Raw genomic sequence first — 21,855 nt, 5'->3', positions numbered from 1 at the left:
TATTTGCTGTTTTCAGGGCCAGGCTCTCTCTGGTGGGTTTTGTACCTGGCAGGTGCCAGTGATCTTTTTACTAAACTCCTTCAGGCAACAGGAAAGAAAAGCAAGATTTCCCGAAGCAAAACCCTTTTGTGTCTTTGCCCTTCGGCTTTGCTGGTGCCCCTGAGCCAGCGAGGGGTTGGAATTGTGATGAGGTGAGACGTGACACAGAAAACATGATAAATTCAGCTTTTTCTGGGATTCACTTGGGCAGCACTTGGGTTGTTTCGCTGCTGTTATCCTGCCTGTTTCAGGGTCAGGATAGCATGGATCAGAGCCTGGAGAGGGCTTGGATTCCTGCTGTGGAGCTGGGCTGTGTCCTCAGTAAAACACAACTGCCTTGGAGGAGAGGACAGGAATTCTGCTGTTCATGTTGTGGGAGATATCTCCCAGCTCAGCTCCCCTGAGGAACACAATCCCCTGGCAAAGCAGGTGTGGGCATTGTTGAAGGCATTGCTCTCTCTTTGTGGAAGAAAGGTTTATCTGTAAAGTGAGAAGCTGTGCTAAACCCACAAGGCTTTATTGCAGCTTTTAAGGATGGATCTGCTGGTGCCCTGAGCACTGCAAACAGAACTGTTGTTACCCTCCTGTGTGAGGAACACCAGGGTGGGGAGATGTGGGATTTTGTTTGTTTTGGTCTCTGAGTTGAGTCCCACCACAGACCCTGCTTTCTGTGTGCTCATTCCTGCCTCTCCTTTACTTTAGGAATGGAAAACATCCAGCACAGAGCAGGAGCTTCTCTGCTGCCTCAATTATTTCTTAATCCTCCTGTGCTCTTTGCAAGCTGGGCTTGGGAGTTCATGGCAAAACAGCAGAGTGAAGCTCTGAGAGGTTCTGCCTGTTCAGGAAGTGACTTTTAATGGTGATGGCATTAAACCCTTCAGCTGTAACTACTCGTTCTGTTGAAGAAGTGTTTGTAAAGCATTATAAATAGTGTTTTTCCATGTTTCAAATCTATTTGTTTCACTTTCCTTTCAGCTGTCAACACTTCAGATTGGAGCTGAAATGCCTTATTCTTTTAAGACATCTTCATTCCTTACCAAGCACCTCGTCTGTTCTCATTGGTAGCTCTCTGACAGTCCCATAGCTAAGTGTGAAGAAGGTTCTTGGGATATTCAGGGGGGAAAAAAAAAGCCCCAAACTCCTGTTCTATCCAAAGGGTTTGTGGAAATCTGCAGCAAGGCTTATCTGGGATTTGCAGCGAGGTTCCTGAGCTCTGTGGTTCAGCAGAGCAGAAATCTTGTGGCAAATTTGAGTTCAATGTGGCTGCTGCAGACCTCATTAAAGACGTGAATCATCTCATTTAGGGCTTTCAAATAACATGACCAGTTTCAGGGTAGGGAAAAACCTCCCGTGGGCACCTGGGCAGTGCAGAGATCTTGCAGGTGCTGGAGGAAGCCATGGGGGTTTCAGGCTGGTTTTGCTAAAGGGGTAGCACCTTTCTAATCCTGGCTCTTCAGGTTTAAGAATTAATGTGGAGAAAAGCAGAATAATATGTGAGACTGAATACTTTGCACAGTTGGAAGGACTGAGGAGGATGGGAGTATTTGGAGTCGATTTCAGAGATACCAAATGCAAATTCTGCTTTGGGTTTTCATCCTTCAGTGGCTGGGAAATTTCTGAACCTTTGTGTACTGAATGAGCTGCTTTGGTCCCAAATACATACATCAAGTATTGTTTGGAATTTGATCCTTTGGGATTGACTGTGAAATATTCAGGGTATTTCATGCTTTCATGCAGAATCTCCATGCAATCAGTCATGTCAGTGGGTTTTAGACATTTCACTTCCTTGTGATTCCTTGGGAATCCAAAATTCTGCAGGAATATCATCATTCCAGCTGATGGCCCCAGCCTTCTGGTGATGAACAAGCCCCTGTTGAGCACTGATACATATTTTTCAATAAAAACCAGGCTCAGAAGGTGGTTTTTGGGCTCCTGCCTGCCCAGTTGATGCACACTGGTGATTACTGGTTTCACTGGTTTGGGAAGTGTTTTTCTCACTTCCTGCAGAAGTGAAACAGGTGACAAGTTGTACCAGTTTGATTCATTAGGTCGTACTGGGAGGCACTAAATGGCTGTGTTAATGAAGATGCTAATGAATAGAAGGCAAAGCCCAGCTCCCCCATCCAAAACAGGACAGGCAGCTCCCATGGGAGAAGCGAGGAAATGGAATGGGAAGAAGTTTCCTTTAGCCAGGAATGATAAGATGGGGTTGCACACAAATGGGATTATATTCACTCTCTTTTTAATGTCATTTATCTCCTTTCTCTGAACCTGTGTGGATTAGTTGTGCTGCATGGCAGAAAGCGAGGGAGGCACTTGGAAGTGGTGTTTGGAGTTGAGAACTGGCACAGCTTGAATATTCTCAATGTAGAACTTCTTTTCCATCTAGCTAGAGCAATAAAAAATTGGTAGCATCACAGACTCTAGCAGGACAACGATTAAAAAAATAATTAGTGCTACAGCCTTTGTTTTGCACTGGCAACTTGTAGTTTTCTCAGGTTTTTTTCCCCCACAATGGAAATGCCTTTAAAAACAGAATAAATGCCTGTGAATGCTCTAAAAGGGGGCAGAGCTGTGGCAAAGTTTAAAAACTTCCTGCTCAATGGCCTTGTAGCACTTTTTAACACCGGTGAGGCTGCTGGAAACTGACAGAATTGTGTGTTCTGTTTCTTTGAAGCAAATGGTGATGAGCCTTCGAGTTTCGGAACTGCAGGTGCTGCTGGGCTACGCCGGGAGGAACAAGCACGGCCGCAAACACGAACTGCTGACAAAAGCCCTGCACTTGCTCAAGGCTGGCTGCAGCCCCGCCGTCCAGATGAAAATCAAAGAACTCTATAGGAGGAGGTTCCCCCAGAAAATCATGACCCCCGCAGACCTGTCCATCCCCAGCGTGCACTCGAGCTCCATGCCGGCCGCGCTGTCGCCATCCAGCATTCCCCAGCTGGCCTACGACGGCCACCCCGCCTCGTCCCCCCTGCTCCCCGTGTCGCTGCTGGGACCCAAACACGAACTGGAACTGCCCCACCTCACCTCGGCCCTGCACCCCGTGCACCCCGACATCAAGCTGCAGAAACTCCCTTTTTACGACTTGTTGGATGAGCTGATCAAACCCACCAGCCTAGGTAAGGATGAGCTGTCCCCACGTTGTGTTCTGCTTGGGGAGTGATGATGGTCAGATCCAGCTGTTGGGGCAGCAAGGGGTTAAATGTTGCATCACGGCAGTGTTTGGAGAATTGCTATTTTTGGTCACTTTTGGAACAGATTGTTCTACATGGAGAGACATCTTACGTAACACTCGTTAGTTGCTTTAGCTGAGCCTCTAAATATGGTTTAAACATCCGTTTTTCTTAAGGGGGGTCTTTGACAAGAAGCAAGCTAAATCTTGGAAAAAAAGGAAAAAACCCTTTTTTTCACTAGCTCTTATAAACCATACAGTTTCATTATTAAAAAAAAAAAAAAAGCCAAACAAAACTACCCCCAAATCCATCAAGCTTCTAAAATCTTCTCATCTGTGCTGGGAAGGAGTGCCAAGCTAGAAATTTGCTGGATCCATTACAGGCTGAACATCTGAATTTAGGGAGATTTGTGGCTCCTTTGCAGTTGTGGCTACTTTCCTTGCAACTGATTTTTGTACGAAGGTATAAAATCCCTGATGGAGCTGCTGAGAAGAATCTGCTGCTTCCAGAGCATTATATAATGTGTGATTTTTCTGGCTCCACGTAGCACTTCACAGCTTGGTTAACTTCTAATACTCCTCAATATTGGCTGAATTCACCAGTGCTGGTGCTTTCAGAGGGGCTGCTCGTGTGTTGGAACCTTCTGCTGGCTCAGAACCCCAGGGAAAATTCACTGCTGGGAGGAGGAGGAGGAGGAGATTTGTGAGAGGAGATCCGGGGAGAGAGGGTGGGTGAGTGAGAAAAACAAGTCCTTTGCAGGAGAAATCCCTTGTAAACAAAGCTGAGCAGGTACTTTCCAGCAGCAGTCTGGAGGGCTGTGGGGATGTGGGAGGGCTGATGGGTGAGTGCTGAGGGTTTTCTGTGCATTTCTGAAGGATCTGGCACAGTTGTTGGCTTTTTTTTTTTTTTTTGTTTAGCTGCTACAGTTGAGGGAAAAGCAGAGAGTTTTTGGTCATTTAATCTTCTGGCTCAGGTATTCTTTCCAGAGGTGCACTGTGTCTATTCAGCTTTAATCTAAACCCTAATTGATTAATAACCATTCCAGGCAATGCTGGTGGTATGAGCTAATGAGGTACTCAGTATGTGTCTCATCACTTTTACATGATAAATACTTCAAAATAAGGCTGTAATTGCCACAAGACATTCCAGTGCAGCAGAGATGGTGTGCATTTATTCCTGGATGTGGGAAGAGCACTTTGCTGTCAGCTCTGTGTCTGACAGACCATTGGAATTCACTCCCTGCCAGCTCTCAGCACTTGGTGGACAATGGGATATTTTTCCCCCTTTGTGGAGTGTCAGGGTAAGAAAATGGAAGTGAAATTCCAAGCAGATACCTCTGGAAGCAGCCCCTGTCCTTCCTGTTAACTTCAGCGTGTGTTTGGGGCTTTTGTTTTGTGAGGGAATTCTGTTTGTCTGAAGCAATCCTGTTAAAAACTCCTTTTTGACTTGAGCATTTGAAGGAAGAGAGAGCTTCAGAGTGTGTGCATTTCCCAGAATGCTTTAATGGTTTGGCTTGGAAGGGACCTTAAAGCCCATCCAGTGCCATCCCCACACCTCCCACTGTCCCAGGCTGCTCCAGGTTGGACATTTCCAGGGATCCAGGGGCAGCACAGCTCCTCTGGACACCTTGGGATTCATTTTCTCCATTGATACACTTACTGATAGTTCAGCTGTGAAGTCTGGAATGATTTGTAGGATATTACCCCAGATGGTTTGGGCACCCTTCTCTCTGCTGCCAGCAGTGTGGGTTTCCTCAAGTGTCCAAAGTGTGGTTCCCTGGTTTGTTTTCCACTGGCAGATCTCGCTGCAGACACTCAGAACTTGGAATTCAGCCAGCCTTACAGCATCTCCTGCTTGCTTTTTCCCATCAGATTACTCATGGGATAGGGAGAAAGAACTTTTGGATTTACTCTGTTTCCCTCCCCCACAGGGGTGAACTGATGACCTGATGTGGGGTTTGGAATAATTCTCTGCCTGCTGGAAATGGAACCTGCTGGGAGTGAAACAAGTTCTCTCTCACGCTCGTTTTCTGCGATTCAAATTTCACATCCTTCTGAAATTACAGTCAGCACCTGAAACTGGGCAAAGCACGTCCCGGGGTGGGATTGTCCCTGGTTGTTCTCAAGCCCAGGTGGGACAGCTGGGAAGCTTTGCTCAGGTTTTCTGTCCCTGTGAGAAGTGCTGCTTCACTGGAGAATTGATAATTGGAGGAAGCCTCAGGGCAGGGAGTTGCACATCAGGGCACTCGAATAGGCATTCTGTACCCAAATATTTCGTGTGGGTGGGTAGTACACAGCTGGGAGATCAGGAAATGAAATCTGCTCACTCGTGTTTGTGACGTCAGGAGCAGAAGGAGGACATAGGTGTCACCTTGTCACACTCGGTGCAGCTCTGGCCTGGGGTTCAGAGGGATGTGCTGGGCTGGATTCATGGAATGAGGGATTTATCCAGCTGTACCTGCTGAATCCCAGAATCTCTGAGGTTGGAAAAGCCCTTCAGGATGGTGGATCCAACCTTTGATCCCACCTTGTCACCGGCTCTGGGTGCCACATCCCGTCCTTGCTGGGACATGGCTGGTGTGACACAAAGAGCCATTTGTTCCTTTGCAGTGGAGCTGCTGAGTTGGATCCACGTTTTATTTATTAGTCATCCTCCTTGCCAAGTGTGAGAGCATCTCGAGGGGATGGCTTTGTGTCCAGGGCAGCCAGGAGAGCTCCTTGTTCTGGGGATGTGTGGTGCTGGGTGAATGTGCCCTGAGCTCTCTGCCCTGGTTATCCATGATTTTAACTGATTCTCTGGCTTTTTGATTTTTGGAGGATAAGCTCTCTGCTCTGGCCTTGATGGAATGGATGAAATCTACCCTATTATTGTGCTTCTCTGTTGTTTTTCTAATAGGCTCTCTAAAAGAGGAGGATTTGGGTTGTTAATTTGTCAAGTGAAGCTGCAGCTTTCACTTAATTCTCCCATTTCCAGCCCCCAGTGCACAGACGTTGCTAATTGGCAGTTTTTTAAGCACATTTTCTAAAAGTAACTCCTAGCACGCAGATAAGATCTCTTTTGTGTGGTGAAATGTGTTTACTATGAGCAGAAAGGCCCAGAATTTGCCAGATTGTTATGGAAGGGACATGAGATAGTTAAGCAACATCTCCAAAATGCCTCTTGTTACAGCAAATGTCATTCCTAATTGCTTTAGCTGTGTAGTTGTTCCAAAAAACATTTTAACTGGCTTAGGGGTCTTTACTTACCTGTAAGGGAAATGAAGCTTTTTTTTTTTTCCCAGTTGAAAGGATTAAAGAGGCTGTGAGCTCTGCTCCTCTTTAAAAACAGTCCAAATGGCATGAGGATCATCATCCTGCAGTTTATTTGCTGTGCTTCAGCTCTCAGTGATACGAAAGCACTGAAAGTTGGATCTGAGCCACAGAAATCAGAATTTTTACCTGCAGCCTCCTGGAAGGAAGAGGCACAGATCAGTCATTATCCCTCAGAGCCAGCACAATCCCAGACTCCAGGTAGCAGCTCCAGCAGAGCCTTCTCTGGATTGAGGTCTCACTTTAATTCCTTAATCTAACCAGGGTTTCTCCAAGCAGCAGAATTTCCCCCGAGCAGCATTTGTGCTCCTGACTTGCAGTTATAGTGAATTTTCCTTTGGCTGTGAGTGATGCTGGCGCCTTGGACACAGACCCAGATCTTGCCTAAAATCTTTAGGGTGCCTGTAGTTCAAGGTACAGCCATTAAACAATTAAACAATTCAGTGCACCAGAAATCTGGGTTGGAAACCACGCCAGTTTTGCTTGGCAAGTATTTCTCCTTTTTCTCTATCAGTGAGCTGATCTCTTGCTCCGTGCAATTGCTGTTATGGTTTATATGAAAGTCACGCTTTTACTGTCTTCTGTGTTTATTATTTTTTTGAAATGTACTTTGTGGGAGGAAGTTCAACAAAACACTATATTCTCAAGTCAGCTTTGAGCTCTCTTGATTTCCGGCCCTGCAGCTTTTTAATTGTGCAAGGATGGGGTGAAATGTTAGCCCTGGACCAGAATCACTGAACTCAGGCTTCTTTTTTTGGGTTTGCATGTGCTGTGCCTCCAGTTCAGCTTTCCATAGGCAAGAGGGTTTCTTTTAAGCCTGAGAGAGCTTTAACCAAGTGTGCTAAAAAAAAGGAGTGGCATTTATTGAGGCTCTATTCAGCTGATTGCTCAATCTCCTCCAGCGTGGAGCTGAGATCACCGAGATTCCAGGCTGGACAGGATGTGGATGTTGAATGGAGCTGGGAAGCCACTTGGCTTCCATAGAATCACAGAGAATCACAAAATATCCTGAGTTAGGAGGGAAAATATCCAGCTCCTGGCCCTGCACAGGACACCCACATTGTGCCTAAGGAAAAAAAAATCTTTCTTGTTGAGAGGAAAACTTTTCCAGATGCAGGATCCATGCAGGGATGTGGCAGTGCTGGCTTGGTGCTGCTCCTTGGAAGTGTCTGAGGTGGTGATTTTAGGGGTAAAAACTGAAATATTGGAGCCTCAATGGCAGCCTTGGAGTTGTGGGACATAATTGAGGTGTTTGAAGGAATCAAGGGACTGAATTTGAGGAAGGAGGATGCTGTGGTGTTCCTTCACTGTGGGAAAATGATGGACCAGATGTGCAGTGGAGATCTTGGGCACAGGTTATCCTCTCATCCTCCTGCAGCTCTGCAGGAATGCTCAAACACACGACTGATTTGAGGAATAATCAGACATAAATGTCTGTCCAATTGCACATAATTTCCAGCTGATCTATTCTGTATTCTGTTTATACAACATATCAGAAGGAGTTATAAAATACATAATATTTATGGGTTAATTGTAGCCCTTGGAGTGTTTCCAGGCTATTTTCATATATATATTTAGGCACAATTTCAAATAAGCTCCTTCACATCTCTTTACTCCCTTCCTTTCCCACCCCCAGGGTGGCTCTGCCTGTTCCTCCTGAGGATTAACTGTGAGTTGAGCAGAATCTAAAAAAGATTTGAAAGGATGAATGCAGCAGCTGACCAGAGCCAGGCTCCAGTTTTTCATCTGTTCTGGGGTGAAGAACGTGGCACTGTCACTTTGCTCAGGGTGGAGGTGGCAGAGGAGCTCATTGCTGTGCCAAGAAGGATTTGGGTGTTTACTAAAATGCTTCCCCTCAAGTAGTGTTTGAAGTGCTTGGAAAGGTTAAGGATGCAGCATCCATCGTGATGAGTGATTGAGATGCAGTGGGATGGCCAAGGGGTGACAAAAGGCAGTGGGAATTTGGGATTTCTCCAGCCTGGAGCTGCTGAACCCCACAGTTTGTGCAGGACATGGCATCCCCGAGCCATGCCTTTGGATATTGGGATGCAGAGACTGCTTTGGCACAGCCTGGCAAGGCTTTAGTGGTTCCTGAGAGGCTTTTGCAGCTCTCCAGGGAGGGATCTGCCTGGGCTCAGCCCAGCCCTGCTCACTCCAGCTGCATTTCATGGGTGGTGGTTTGAAGGTGCTGCTGGTTCTGGAAGATGACAGAGCTCGGGGCTGAGAGGTTGTGGTTCTGAGGCAGGAAGTGTTTAGGGGCAAATAAACCTCAGTTCCCCAGGAAATCCAGATTTTGGGGTGGCACTGGAGGCTGCATGGGGCACCCTGAGATGAGATCCCCATTGAGGTGGATCCTCTGGGCATTCATCCCACAAACCCACTGGGATTGTGCTCTGTGCAGCCCCTGGAGCTCCATCCCACCCTGGGATGATCCCAAACCCAGCTGGAGAAACCAGCCCTGGTCAGGCTGTGGCCAGCAGAGCCCTGAGGAGCTGTGCCCATGGGGTTGTGCTCTGGATTTCCTGCCCTCAGAGCCTCTCTGAATTCCAGCATTTTCAGAGCTCAGTGTTCCCTGTGCCTTCAGCTGAGCACACTCACCCTGGTCTGGTTGGGAGGTGAGGATTGAATTTTCAGCAGTGATATCTGATAGAGGATCAAACAGAAATCGATCTGATGCCTTCTGCTGCTTAAAGGAAAAGCAAAGTGAGGCATCTTACCTGGCTGGGGAGAAAAAGCATGAATTAGGGAATCACAGAGTGTCCTGAGTTGGGGAGGATCCATCAGGATTGTCCATCCAACTCCTAGCTCTGCACAAACAGCCCAAAATCCCACTCTGGGCATCCCTGGGAGCACTATCCAAATATTCCTGGAGCTCTGGCAACCTCAGGGGAAAAACCTTTCCCTGATCTCCATCCCAAACCTCCCAGATTCAGCTTCCCTCCTGTCCTGCCCCTCAGGAGGAAGTCACAGACAGAAGTCTGTATTTCTGGTTAATATTTTAACAAACTGAGCCAATCCAAGCTCTTAGGTTAGTGAAGAACCAATTAGGCATCTCTTGTTTTTCTTACAGCATGTAGCAAAAATTTCCTTTACTCTTCATACTCTCCCTTAACACAACGATGTTTGCTTTTGGAAATAACCAGAATTATTGGAAATCCTTGGGAATGAGCCCATTCAGTGATACCTGGGGTGGAAAGTGCTAGTTGAATTTTAGCCCAGGCCTTTCTCTCTGATACATTCCCTTCAGTGTTGATCAAGCTGCCCTGGCTGATAATGATGATGATGATGATGATGATGGGAAGATGAACTCCAGTTTATTGGGCAAATGCATTTCCCTTGGGAAGCATCACCACCTCACCTCTGTGATGGCAGAGAATTCACAAAAGATCTGAAGGTGTCTGTGCCTGAATGGAAATTCAGAGAGTGGCTTTTTCTCAAGACAGCAAGAGGTATTTTACTGCAGAAAGATTGTGTGGCTATTTTTAGCCCTGGGTACTGGTGAGGTGGAACAGAATATTTTTAGAGCTGCAGAAAATGCAGCCACTCGAGCTGGGTTCTTTTTTTTTTTTTTTTTTCACTCTGCTGCTAGAGGGGTTTTCCAAAATGAAGAGCAGAATTGGTAGAAAATGTCTTTTCTGTGTCATTTTTATTTATTAAACAGGTGATACATTGATTGTGTGTATATACATATATTTATATATACACACATATATATCTATATATTCCTATGGGATTTAAAGTCTTTTAGCCCCATGAATACCACATATTAAAATAGTTTCCTCTCCAATTTGGAAAACTTTTTATCTCAGTGAAATGTTTGAAGGAAACCCACAGCCAGCAGAGCCTAATGGTGTCCCTCAGTTAATCTGTGCCAATCCCTGGTGCTGTTTGGATCATTCCTGGAGTGGGTGAGGTAAGCCTGGAATAATTCAGGAAATGGTGGGGAGAGTGAATTAGGAAAAGAAGAGTGTGGGAGAAGAAACTCTAACTTTTTTAGGCATTTTGGGATATGTTGGGCACCTGCAGAGCTGGAAAATACTCTTGACTCTTCCAGGCTCTCTTCCATTCAGAGAGTGCTGAAAAAAAAAGTTACAATATTTAATAAATCATAGTTATGGAAAAAAATCAACAAGCCCAACCCCCCAAAACATTCCTGGCATCCTTCTGAAGAATGTCCATATTAACTCTGTTGTCCTGGCTTGATTCCAGCTTTATTGCATTATAAATTCTATTTTCATCCACTTGGTTTTCAATTGCAGATCTATTTTTACCTTTCTTTTGTTAAATAATCATTGTTGTTAGCGGGACATGGTTGTGTTTGTTGCCATCAGAACGATTTTATTGTCCAAAACAATATATATTTGCATGTTTCTGGCTTTAATCATCCTCCAGAACTTTAAATTATGTGCTCGACTTGCCAGGATCTGTTTGGTGTTTTAAACACAGCAGATACACCAGATGAATTAATAGAAATCTGTCAGCTTTTCTGCACTTTTAAATTCCAAATTTTCAATGTTTCCTCCTTGGAAAATCTCAGGTGTTGGGGAGCAGAGGAGCTGGAGTGAGAGGTGAGCAGGGGAGCTCAGAATTTGACAGAAAAGCTGCTAACTGAGCTGTTTGATGTGGTTTGGTGGCATTTTCATGCATCATTTGTAGGGCAAGCAGATCTAGAAGGTCTCAATATGGACATAAAACGATGATAAGGGAGAAGATTAGGGAAAGCCACAGAGAAAAACCAGATTTCATCTCCCTTTTCAGTCCAACTCCAGTTGTATCCTCGTAGTAGCTGCAGATCCTGACCAGAACTCAGTTGTAGCTGAGTGCAGCTCCTTGTCTGTCTTCCTCTGCCTGTTCTGCTCAGTCTGTTCAGAGTTTTGAAATATTTTGATTGGCTTTTGGAGCAGCTTTGCCTAATGAACAGGTTTTCCCTTCCCTCTCTGCCATTTGGCTGCAGTCCCACGGTGCTCCCAGCGAGGAGAAAGGAAGAGAAAAAACCCCAAATCTCCAGAAGAAATGCCAGAGGCCTCTTTTGATTTAGTTTTTGATTTAGTTTTTGATTGGAGCAGAAGGTGTTTTGTGGCTTGTGAGGATAGCTGGAATTGGGAAAGCTCTCAAGGATGTATTCCTACATTTTCTCCCAATTTAAATGTGTAAATGCTTTAATTTGACCAATACAACAGTTGGATATTAGGAGAAATTCCTTATCTGGGAGGGTGGTTAAACACTGAAACAGCTTCCCCAGGCAAGTGTGGAATCACCATCCCTGGAAAGGTTCAAAAATCAAGTTAGGATTTAGTGGATAAGGTGATGTTCAGTCAAAACTTGGACCTGGTGATCCTTTAGGTCTTTTCCAACCTCAATAATTCAGTGATTCTATGAATGTAGAAACTCAAACCTCACTTTTCATATCACTATTTAGTAAAAATAAGTCTTGCATTAACATGAGCAGAGGAAAAAGGATTGAATTTGAACCTTTGGTCCAAACTCTGCATCACAGTTTTCCTGCTGCACACATTCCCAGTTCCTCCTGTTTCCCATTTCCCTGCTGGATTCCCTAAACTGGAGCTGCTGCAAAACCAGAAATGGGAAAGGGAAAAGCTTGGGAAACGTAGTGTTAGAATTTTGGTAGCTGCTGGTTGACTTCTCTGCATAATTAAGCTTTAAATGAAGGTGGCTTTAGTTAAATGCTCAGCAGTTTTTAATTACAGGTGCAGCAGTTCACAACAGAAGTTCACAAAAACCTTCCAGAACTTTTCTAATAACACCAAAGTCGACAATTTCCAGGCTAAAGCAAATCTTACCTGGGAGAAAAATCAACCCAGCAGATCAGGCCGTGGAAAACCAGGAAATAATAACTGGAATTCCCTCATTGCTCTGCAGTGCATCAGCTTGGCTAATTCAGCTTTTGTTAATTCGGGTTTGTAATTGTGATCTTTCCCATTTATAGCTCAAAATAGGGGTCAGGTTCTGCCCAAGAGCAAATGGGAGAGCAGAATTTCATTGTTCATTGTGTACATTGTGTTTGTGTTTCCTGCAGACTGAGAGGGAATGTATGCATTTAAAAATCAAATCGGTTATTTATAAAACTTTGTGCTTTTTCAAAGATTCCCTGTGATCTTTGAAAGATTTTGTTACAAACAGCAGCTTTTTGCTCCCTTTTCTTGCTCATCCAGCTCAGGAGCAACTGCAAATAATGGAATAAATGGAAGGATTTTGGAGGATTTTTGTCTTTCCTGTCATGCAGGAAAGACAGAAATGTAATTTTGGGAGGTTGCTGCTGGTAATATTTATACTCAGTCAGTGCCTTTGCTATTGTTGGTTCCAACCTACCACAGGCTGCTTTCAGCAGAATAGCTGAAGTCTCACCCTGAAATATTCACTCAGCTGTCACTCAGGCATGAGTCAAGAAGAGCATTGTAGTAAACCAAAAAATGGGAAATTGATAGTGTTCAGTGCATGAGGTGTTTGTTGAGAATGATATTGAGAATGATTTGTAATAATTCTGAATAATATCGAGATGTTTGTTGAGGATATTTTATTGATACTCAATATTTTTATTGAATGATTAATATATTAATAATAAAGAAAAATAATAACAAAAATATTGTATATTAATATAAAATTATTGATAATAATAGTTTGAGTGGTTGAATGAAAAGCTGCTTGTAGCTTGCACTTCAGTGTGTGTTGGTGAGTGTGTGGAACAGATCTGGGGAGATGCTGCTTTCTTTTCATTTATATATTTTTTTTAAAAACCATTTTCATGGCTGCAGCAGCCCTGGGAAGGGCTGTGTTTGAGCTAAAAGCACTATTCCAGAGATAACTCTTACTCTTTCTTTTAATTTTTATTTTTTATTTGTATGTTTTATATATTTTATATTTATCTATATTATTTTTATATTTAACATTTACTCTCGAGCAGTGCAGGGTTGGTTCTGGAGCTCCGTGGCATGGAGTGGAAATGCTTTAAAATCAGATTTTATAGTTGCAGATCTCACGAGTTCTGGGCTTATTACAGCTACACTGGGTGGATTGAAGTCCATAAAATACCCACTGAAATGTGAGATGTTCCATGTGCTCCTCAGCCCCTCTGTGAACTTCCACAGGCCAAGCCACGATCCGCTGCATCGAGGGAAATAAAAACCTGATGGATGAGAAGTCCTAAGAAACTCCTTTTTATTTCATATCAGAGCACAATTGACACTAAATTACAGCGATAAAAAGCCTTGATTTCCCTCAGCCTCGCCGTTATCTGCATCCCTATTTTAATGTACACTTTATAGCCACATAAAGTCGCTTCATTGTATTTTTATTTACAGGAGGGTTTCAATGGCAACTTTCTCATTGGCTCCAAAGCAGCTCCGAGAAACAGATGTGTGTCTCCCACTGCTGTAAAAACGTGTGTTATTGTAGATACAGCCACTTGATTGAGTGATTTCCTGGTTGTGTGGGCTCCTTGTGATGCTCTGTGTTGTTCACAGCCTCGGATAACAGCCAGAGGTTCCGAGAGACCTGCTTTGCCTTCGCGCTGACGCCGCAGCAAGTGCAGCAGATCAGCAGCTCCATGTGAGTGAGATCCCAGCAGATCACCCCAGCCAGCCTGGGGGGTTCTTTCCTTTCCATATGGGGAGCAGGAGGGCGAGGAGGAGAGAATTCACTGAGTTTTGGGGGGTTTCCATGGAATCCATGCTCTCTCCAAATCCATAATTCTGCTTCCTGCAGCCCTTCCTTGCCACCAGGTTCTCTGCTGGTGGTGCTTTATAGTGACCCATCTGAACTTCTTTAAAATGTACCAAAAAAAAGGAAGTTATACAGGTCAGATGAGAATTTGTCTCTCTACCTTGAAAAGTAAAAGCAGTTCCTTCTAATATGCCTTGAGCAGAAGCAGCAAAGTGTGGTGTGCATTATACATACTGAATTTTCTCCAAATGCACAACTCTGCCTCCTTGCCACCAGGTTCTCTGCTAATCCACCATAAAGGTGGTGCTTTATAGTGACCCATCAGAACTTCCTTTACAGTGCACAAAAAAAAAGGAAATTATACAGGTCAGATGAGAATTTACCTCTTTATCTTGAAAAATAAAAGCTGTTCCTTTTAATATGCCTTGAGCAGAAGCAGCAAAGTGTGGTGTACATTCTATATACCAGAAGCTGTGTATTTTAATTTTTCTTTGTGTAAAAATAAGTGTTTTCCACAAATCAAACTTCCAGCAAACTCTTGAGGAATCTCTATTGCAATATTGAGGAATCTCTTGTGAAAATTGGTGTATTTTAACCCCTGTTCTGTTGTTTCCAGGGATATTTCTGGGACCAAATGTGACTTCACAGTACAGGTCCAGCTAAGGTAGGTGTTTCATTGCCTGCAGTGCTGTTGGTTTTTAGGATTTATCAGCCATATCCTACCCAGCACACAGGGAATTCCTGCATGGAAAAGAGCCTCATGCTGGTTGGTTTTCCTGTCAGTGAATCCTCCGTCCTGTAACTCCACATCTGTCCTTCCACGTGGATCTGGACCTTCAGAATCTCCAGGCAGGAAGGGTTGTTCTCCCTGGCAGGGATGCCAAGCACAGCATTCCATGGGCATTCCCAGATCTGCTTCCTTGGGCACTGGGAGGCAACACTTTGGGAATCTCCAGCCTGGTTAATTTGGGGGGTTTGTCCCAGTTTAATCCATTTGTATCACAAATGGGTTAAATCCTCTGTATCAGCCAGGTGGGGTGGGATGGACCAGGGGATGAGGGAAACCAGGGGCAGAAGGCAGCTGGAAGGATTGATGATCCAGCCCCTGGTGGGACACATTCCATCCCTTCCTGGATGAGCCCAGGGGAGCTGAGAGGCTCTGCTGCTCCTTGGGATGCCCATTGTCCAGGAGCTGGGCTGGGAGCAGGAAGGGTGTGTCCTGCTGGGGATCCAGCAGCAAAAACGCCTCTTGGAACCAAAATAAATAAATTCAGAGGCCTGAGGGTTCCATGGCTGAGAAATTCCAGGAATCTGAGGAGGAACCTGCTTCAACCACTGTCATTTTTGGGGACTCTGCTGCTGAATGACATCATCTGGGGACTTTGTTTAGCAAGATTTGTCATGATTTCACAGCTCAGTGGGAAAACAATTCCTTCTAGGAAGAGGTGATCTGGGAATCACTTTGAAAGGGAAAGATGATGGCAGCTCTTTGCTTTTAGGTTTTGTTTGTCAGAAACCAGTTGTCCACAAGAAGATCACTTCCCACCCAATCTGTGTGTGAAAGTCAATGGGAAACCATGCAGCCTTCCAGTAAGTAAGATGTTCTTTGGATGCACATTTTGGGGTGGCATTATTAGGAATAACGGTCAGAAATTAGCCTGAAAACTTATCCCTAACTTTGTTTTCATATTTTGGAGCATTGGAGTGAATAAAAAGATGGAGTCAGTTGTTTTAGCCAGGAGATCCAGAAGTAGTTAGATGGAAATTATAAACTCCCTTTTGCAGACCCCATGTTTAGTGATGTGATACTAACAGAGGAAAAAGGATTGGATTTTGGAACTTCCAGTCCAAAGTTTAGTTTCTTCATTTAGTTTTGCTGAGACAGGAGGGGTGGCAAAATTCCCTTTAGTATTCCATGGGCAGGGTTAGGATTTTGGATTCCTGTAAGGAAAAACAGTTTGTGAAATGCTCAATATTTTACTGTCTGATCCTCCTGTCTTTGAATTCAACACAGAGCCTTCTCCAGGTATAATGTGTTCTGGTGGGAGGGGCAGAAGGCAAAAGCACTGCTGAATTTTTCCCTGAGAGGTGAAATACTTTGCTTTTCAGGGCTACCTGCCACCAACCAAAAACGGAGTGGAACCAAAGCGCCCCAGCCGACCAATCAACATTACCTCACTTGTCCGCCTGTCCACCACAGTCCCCAACACCATCGTGGTGTCCTGGACAGCAGAGATTGGCAGAGTGAGTGCCTCTGGCATCCCCTTTATTCTCCTTTATCTCTCTGAGGGATCAGCAGGTTTGACTGTGGAAAAGTCCTTGCCTGTTCAGCTGGAATTCCGGGGTGCTGGGCGGATGGGATGTGCTCTCTCAGCTCCCTCAGTTTGGGGTGGGATCTCTCCCTCCTCACCCCCCACCCATCTTTGTGACTCAGGGAAGGCCCAGATAAAGAGATCAAGGCATCCTCAAAACCTTTTGTTTGTTGATTTGGCCAAACTTCAGGCTTTGAAGCTCTTCCTGACTTCGGGGACTTGCCAAACCTTGGCTTGGGCTGTAAGGGGTGGGTGACACTCTGCACACAGTGACCCTTTAGAGCTGGGAGTGTGGACACAAAACAGCCCAACCAGCTGATCTCACGGCCTTTTCTACATGTCTCCCCATCCTTCAGCTTGAAAACCTCGTGGTTTTATCCCTTTTTGTGTGTCTGTGGGGAGAACGTTAGGAGCGGTGTTAGAAAAGCGCTGATGTTCCGCCGGGCTAATTAAATCTGGAACATGCTGCAAAAAGTGCCTCCAATAAATCAGCCCATGAATTACTGAGCTGCTCTCAGTGCTGGCAGCAAAGCTGCTGGGTGGGCATTCCAGAGGCACCCAGAGCTGGTGCCACTGTCCCCATCCTGTTTTTAGAAGTGCCCAGAATTGTCCTGAGGTGAAGCCTTGCCCAAGAATTTGTCAGCCTGCAAAGGCCAGGATTCCTGAACCGGCGTGGAAAAATGCTTACGCTCCAGCCGGGCACAATAGGCAGTTATAAAACATCAGGATGGTGTTTCACCATGGATTTCTCATGGAGCGGAAAACAATCTCCATTCAGATGATGGCATAAAGGATGGCTGAGTGATTTTTGTGAAAAATCCTCTTTTCTCTAATGAGAACTGCAGGTAGCAGGAATGAGCGGTTAAAACTCAGCCTGCTGGATATCCTGGTCCTGGATATTGCTCTGAGGGGTTCAGAACTCAGGATTTAGGGACAAGAAGTGCCCCAAGGTGGAGTTAGTCTCTTGTGCACTGGGTGGTTCTCAGCCTTCACAGGTATTTCAGTTGTAAAGAGCATTTTGGGTCAGTTCTGGCTTAGATAAGCATTAAATCCCAGAAATGTCCAAGGCTGGCCAGGGCTGGAGCAGCCTGGTCTGACAGGGCTGCAATGGGATATCCTTTCAGATCCCTTCCCACCCAAACCATCCTGTGATTCCCTAAAACACAATCCTTCCTAAAGTGACTCCTTGAGACTTTCACAGTGAAATGTGAGAATTTATTTTACATTGTCACTGCCTGTGTAGCCCAAAAGCCGAGTTCCCCTCTCCCCCTTCCCTCAAGAGTCAGTTTTGTGTCCCAACTGGTGCTCCCTACCTTTGCTGGAGTCCTCGTTGTCATTTCCCCACAATCTGTTTCAAGAGCCTTCTGTACAAGATGCCTTGGGCAAGTTCCTGCCTTTGTAGATTCAAGCTGTCGGTAAATAATTTCACAACGTTAATTAGCATTTTTCTAACTTCTCTCCTAATTGAGGCATTAAACAAACAAGTTAAGGCAGTAGTGGTTTTTAACGATGTGAGGAGCATTCATTGTGAGAATAAAATATTTAAACCGTGGTGTTTCTGATGCTCTTTCAATTTATGTGATTTTGTGGTGAGATATATCACTGAAATCCTGCCTTCAGATGCTGGTGGCATCCCAAATAAAGGATGGGAGATGTCACAATTACATGGATTTTTTTAAAGTGGAAACGTGTGGCAGTTGCTGGGGGAAGCCTTTCATTTTTCAATTGAAATTGCATGGATGCAGCTACAGGTTTAGCCAGTGTTAAAATCAAAAAATGATTGCTGTACCCTAATGAGAGAACACAAATAAGGTCCTTTGCATTCTGGGGTTTGAGAGGTGTTGCTGCCCAATCACATTTTTAGAAAGACATTTATAACCTGATTTTTTGGAGATTCTAAGCAAAAGGAGAGCTTCAGAAATCCAGGCTGTGGTTTGAACTCCATGGCAGGAAGAGCTCAATTCCGTGAGGTAAGGCAGAGTTGGGTTCTGCCTCTGACCTGCCTGGAAACCAAAGGATTTTCTGTAGGGGCAGAAGGAGCATCCATGGCTTTCCCTGGCACTGAGGAGGAACATTGGCTGCTTCTACACATGGCAGATGATGCACCTTTGAGGAAGCATTGCTTTTTATTTTCCTATTTCAAAACCAAAACAAGCATTTTTTAGGGGGGGAAAAAAAAAAAGAAAAAAAGTTCTGATCATATTTGCCCTGACAGCTTTCCTTAAATGATTGACACAAGTGCAGGGCTGAACAATATACATATAAAATTAAATGATTGACACAAGTGCAGTGCTGAACATTATCTGTATAAAATTCAGTGCAGTGATACAAGTGCAGGGCTGGACATTATCTGTATAAAATTAAATGATTGACACAAGTGCAGTGCTGAACATTATCTGTATAAAATTCAGTGCAGTGATAGAAATGCAGGGCTGGACATGATCTGTATAAAATTAAATGATTGACACAAGTGCAGTGCTGAACATTATCCATATACAATTAAATGATTTTCACAAGTGTAGAGCTGAACATTATCCATGTAAAACTCAATGCACTGAATTTCACAGTTATCCATGTAAAACTGTCCTGTTGAAAGGGCAGTTGAAATAGATGCAGCCCTTCCAGCAGTGTCCCAAATGCTGTTTTAAAGGCTTGGTTTGCAGCTCAGCCCCACTGAAGCGTGAAGTCACTTTTGTTCCTCCCAAACTCCTGCCCTGCGAACTTCCTGCAGGCTTTCTCTGAGAGCTTTGCCACGTTACAAATCCCATGGCACAGAGGCTGTGGATCTTTCTGACACCGTTTGTGTGACAGTTGTGTGGTGTTTTGCAGAACTATTCCATGGCAGTGTACCTGGTGAAGCAGCTCTCCTCCACGGTGCTCCTGCAGCGGTTGCGGGCCAAGGGGATTCGGAACCCGGATCACTCCCGAGCGCTCAGTACGTGCCTGCTGCCTGGGCAGAGGGGGAAAATGCCTTTTGGAGAGGCACATTTGGAGCTGGGAACTGGGCTAGGCCAGCTCTGGACTTCCTACAGTCCTCTGGGGTTTGGGAATGTGATAGTGGTGCTCTTTGTATTCAGTTCCAATTCAGCCTCAGAGCCTTTGTTTGCACTAGGAGCCAGTCCAGGAACCCTGTTGACACTGTCAGGGGAAAAATGCAAGAGAATCTCTTTCAGCCCAGCCATCCTGGCTTTGTTTCTGCAGAATGGCACAACTGTGTTGATGCAGAGAAGTGGCCATTCAGTCCCTGGGGCAGGCTGGAGGGGCTGGAGCTCTCCTGGAGCTGCTGCTGGGCAGGAGAGCTCCATGGACACAGTTTGTGTTCCCTTGGCATGGACTGGGGAGGGAGAGGGAGAGAGAGATCAGCAGAGCTCCTCCCAGCCCCCTCCTCACTCCAGTGTGAGGTTTGCTGCCTTTCTGTTTTCTCTGACAGCAGCCTGGTGGAAGTTTGTGTGATAAAAACTCCAGCAAAAGCTGCTGTGTGTTTGGTGTTCAGGGAGAGGGGGAAAAGCCAGCACCTGATCACTGATTTATTCTTTATTGCTCACATAAAGAGCTGTACCTTCTCCAGAAGGGGAGAAATGAGGCCAGCAGGAAATGATAATGCTGGGCATTAATTTGTGCTGCTGCACTTTGATGGTTTAAATGCACAGAAATCTCGAGTTTCAGCTGTTTGCTGCTCTGTGTGGACAAGGTGAGGAGGAAGGTGTAGCTCCAGTTCTTAGAGCAGGAATAAAATGGGACTGACTTGTTCATTTTACCAATGGCTGCTTTTGAAACAGGCCTTGTCAATAAAAACAGACAGTGAAAGTCTCTAAAGTGAAAGACTTTGACATTTCACTGCAGTTATATAAAACTCAGATTTTTCTCAGGGTACTTCTGACTTCCTCTTGCTCAATTGGCTTTTCAGTTTTAAATCACAGGATTGTGTGATGAGGATTTTTGGGGTTTATAGGGTTGCTTGTCCACCTGAGAGCGATTCACAAATTTAATAATTTAGCTTGAAGTGAGGAATTAAATTAATATGGCTTATCTGTTAGTAGATAATAAATAATGGTTGAGTTTGAAGTTGCATCTAAAGGAGTTGAGCCATCTCTGGATAAATCCATTTCCTAGGGATCTTGAATTCAAAGTTCACCACACCATTTCAGACTTTATTTCTTTGTCATCCAATTCATGTTTGAAATGAACCTAAAAAAATCCTTTTCTTCTTCCAAACACCTTTTCTTCTTCTTTCTCTTCTAGTTAAAGAGAAACTAACAGCTGATCCAGACAGTGAAATAGCAACAACCAGCCTAAGAGTGTCTCTCCTTTGTCCAGTAAGTTGTTTTTTATTCCCTCAAAATGATCCTGATGGAAATGTGGATGTGTGGGATGTGTGGGATGTGTGGGAAAGTTCCCTCGTGTTTACCTGGTTTAACTCTGTGGGGATAGAGAGCAGCTGGAATTCTTTATCACTGAGCTTAAAACTGTGATAATAACCCCCTGGGAAAAGGAGAATTCCATTACCTGGGAAATGTTACTCCAAATATATGTAAGGAGACATTTGACTGTGTCACTGGGTTGTCTGAGTGTGCAGGTTGGGCTTGGATTGATCAAACCTCCCTCAGGGAAAAAGGGTGAATCTGATTATTCTGAGCAGCCAAAGGAGGATTGAGCACCTTGGAGCTGAAAGTGGTGATGTGCAAATGCACCCTTGGAGGGTTTCATAATCTGCATTTAAAATTTAATAATTTAATAATCTGAATTCAACATTTAACAGTTTAATAATCTGAATTCAGCGTTTAACAGTTTAATAATCTGAATTTTTCAAAACACAGCAGCATCCCAGAGTGTTCAAACAAAATGTTTTGATCCAGTTTGAGGGGAGAGAAAATAATTCTGATGAACGTGGAAGTGACAGAGTTGTATCTTGACCTAATGATTTTTTTTTTAACCTGTGTTTGTGATATCAGTGAGAAATACCCAATATTTAAATACCCAAAATACCCACTTTTTAAAATTTTGGGACTCATTTCAGGTTCAGGGCACCTTCAGAATCCCTGAATTTCTGTATTGATTGACAGAGTGCTTTTATTGCAACACAGCTATTGAAATTCTTGTCAAGATTAAGGATACATCTGTTTCCTGCTTTGCCTCAATCTGCTCAAGCTTTGACACGAAATTCGCAGTTGCAAAACCTAAACAAGCAAACTTGACTTCGTTCCTGCAAAAATTGAAGCTTATTTTTCGAGTTACTTAATATGTTCTTCAACTCGGAAAAGATGAACTTCTAGAGGTGTAAACTCTGCTTTATAAAAAGCACAAATAACATTGTGGTTCCTTTTTATGTATATCTGTGTT

At 44.4% G+C, this 21,855-nt stretch overlaps 1 protein-coding gene across 2 annotated transcripts in view; it reads left to right on the top strand.

Moving 5' to 3' along the window:
• The window catches only part of PIAS1 (protein inhibitor of activated STAT 1), a 48,096-nt gene that overhangs the window by 18,118 nt on the left and 8,123 nt on the right, over positions 1-21,855 (top strand). For both annotated transcript variants that reach the window (XM_085070240.1, XM_085070241.1), the window contains exons 2-8: positions 2,717-3,161; positions 14,005-14,089; positions 14,820-14,867; positions 15,703-15,793; positions 16,313-16,447; positions 19,345-19,450; positions 20,758-20,831. In XM_085070240.1, the coding sequence (XP_084926366.1) occupies positions 2,717-3,161; positions 14,005-14,089; positions 14,820-14,867; positions 15,703-15,793; positions 16,313-16,447; positions 19,345-19,450; positions 20,758-20,831 (984 nt within the window). The remainder of the gene's footprint in view (positions 1-2,716; positions 3,162-14,004; positions 14,090-14,819; positions 14,868-15,702; positions 15,794-16,312; positions 16,448-19,344; positions 19,451-20,757; positions 20,832-21,855) is intronic.

The sequence above is a fragment of the Lichenostomus cassidix genome, chromosome 10 (genome assembly GCF_008360975.1).
Source record: "Lichenostomus cassidix isolate B80296 chromosome 10, HeHo_3.0, whole genome shotgun sequence".
Taxonomy (NCBI): domain Eukaryota; kingdom Metazoa; phylum Chordata; class Aves; order Passeriformes; family Meliphagidae; genus Lichenostomus; species Lichenostomus cassidix.
Note: the sequence above shows the minus strand (reverse complement) of the source record. Positions and strands in the feature narration are given on the sequence as shown.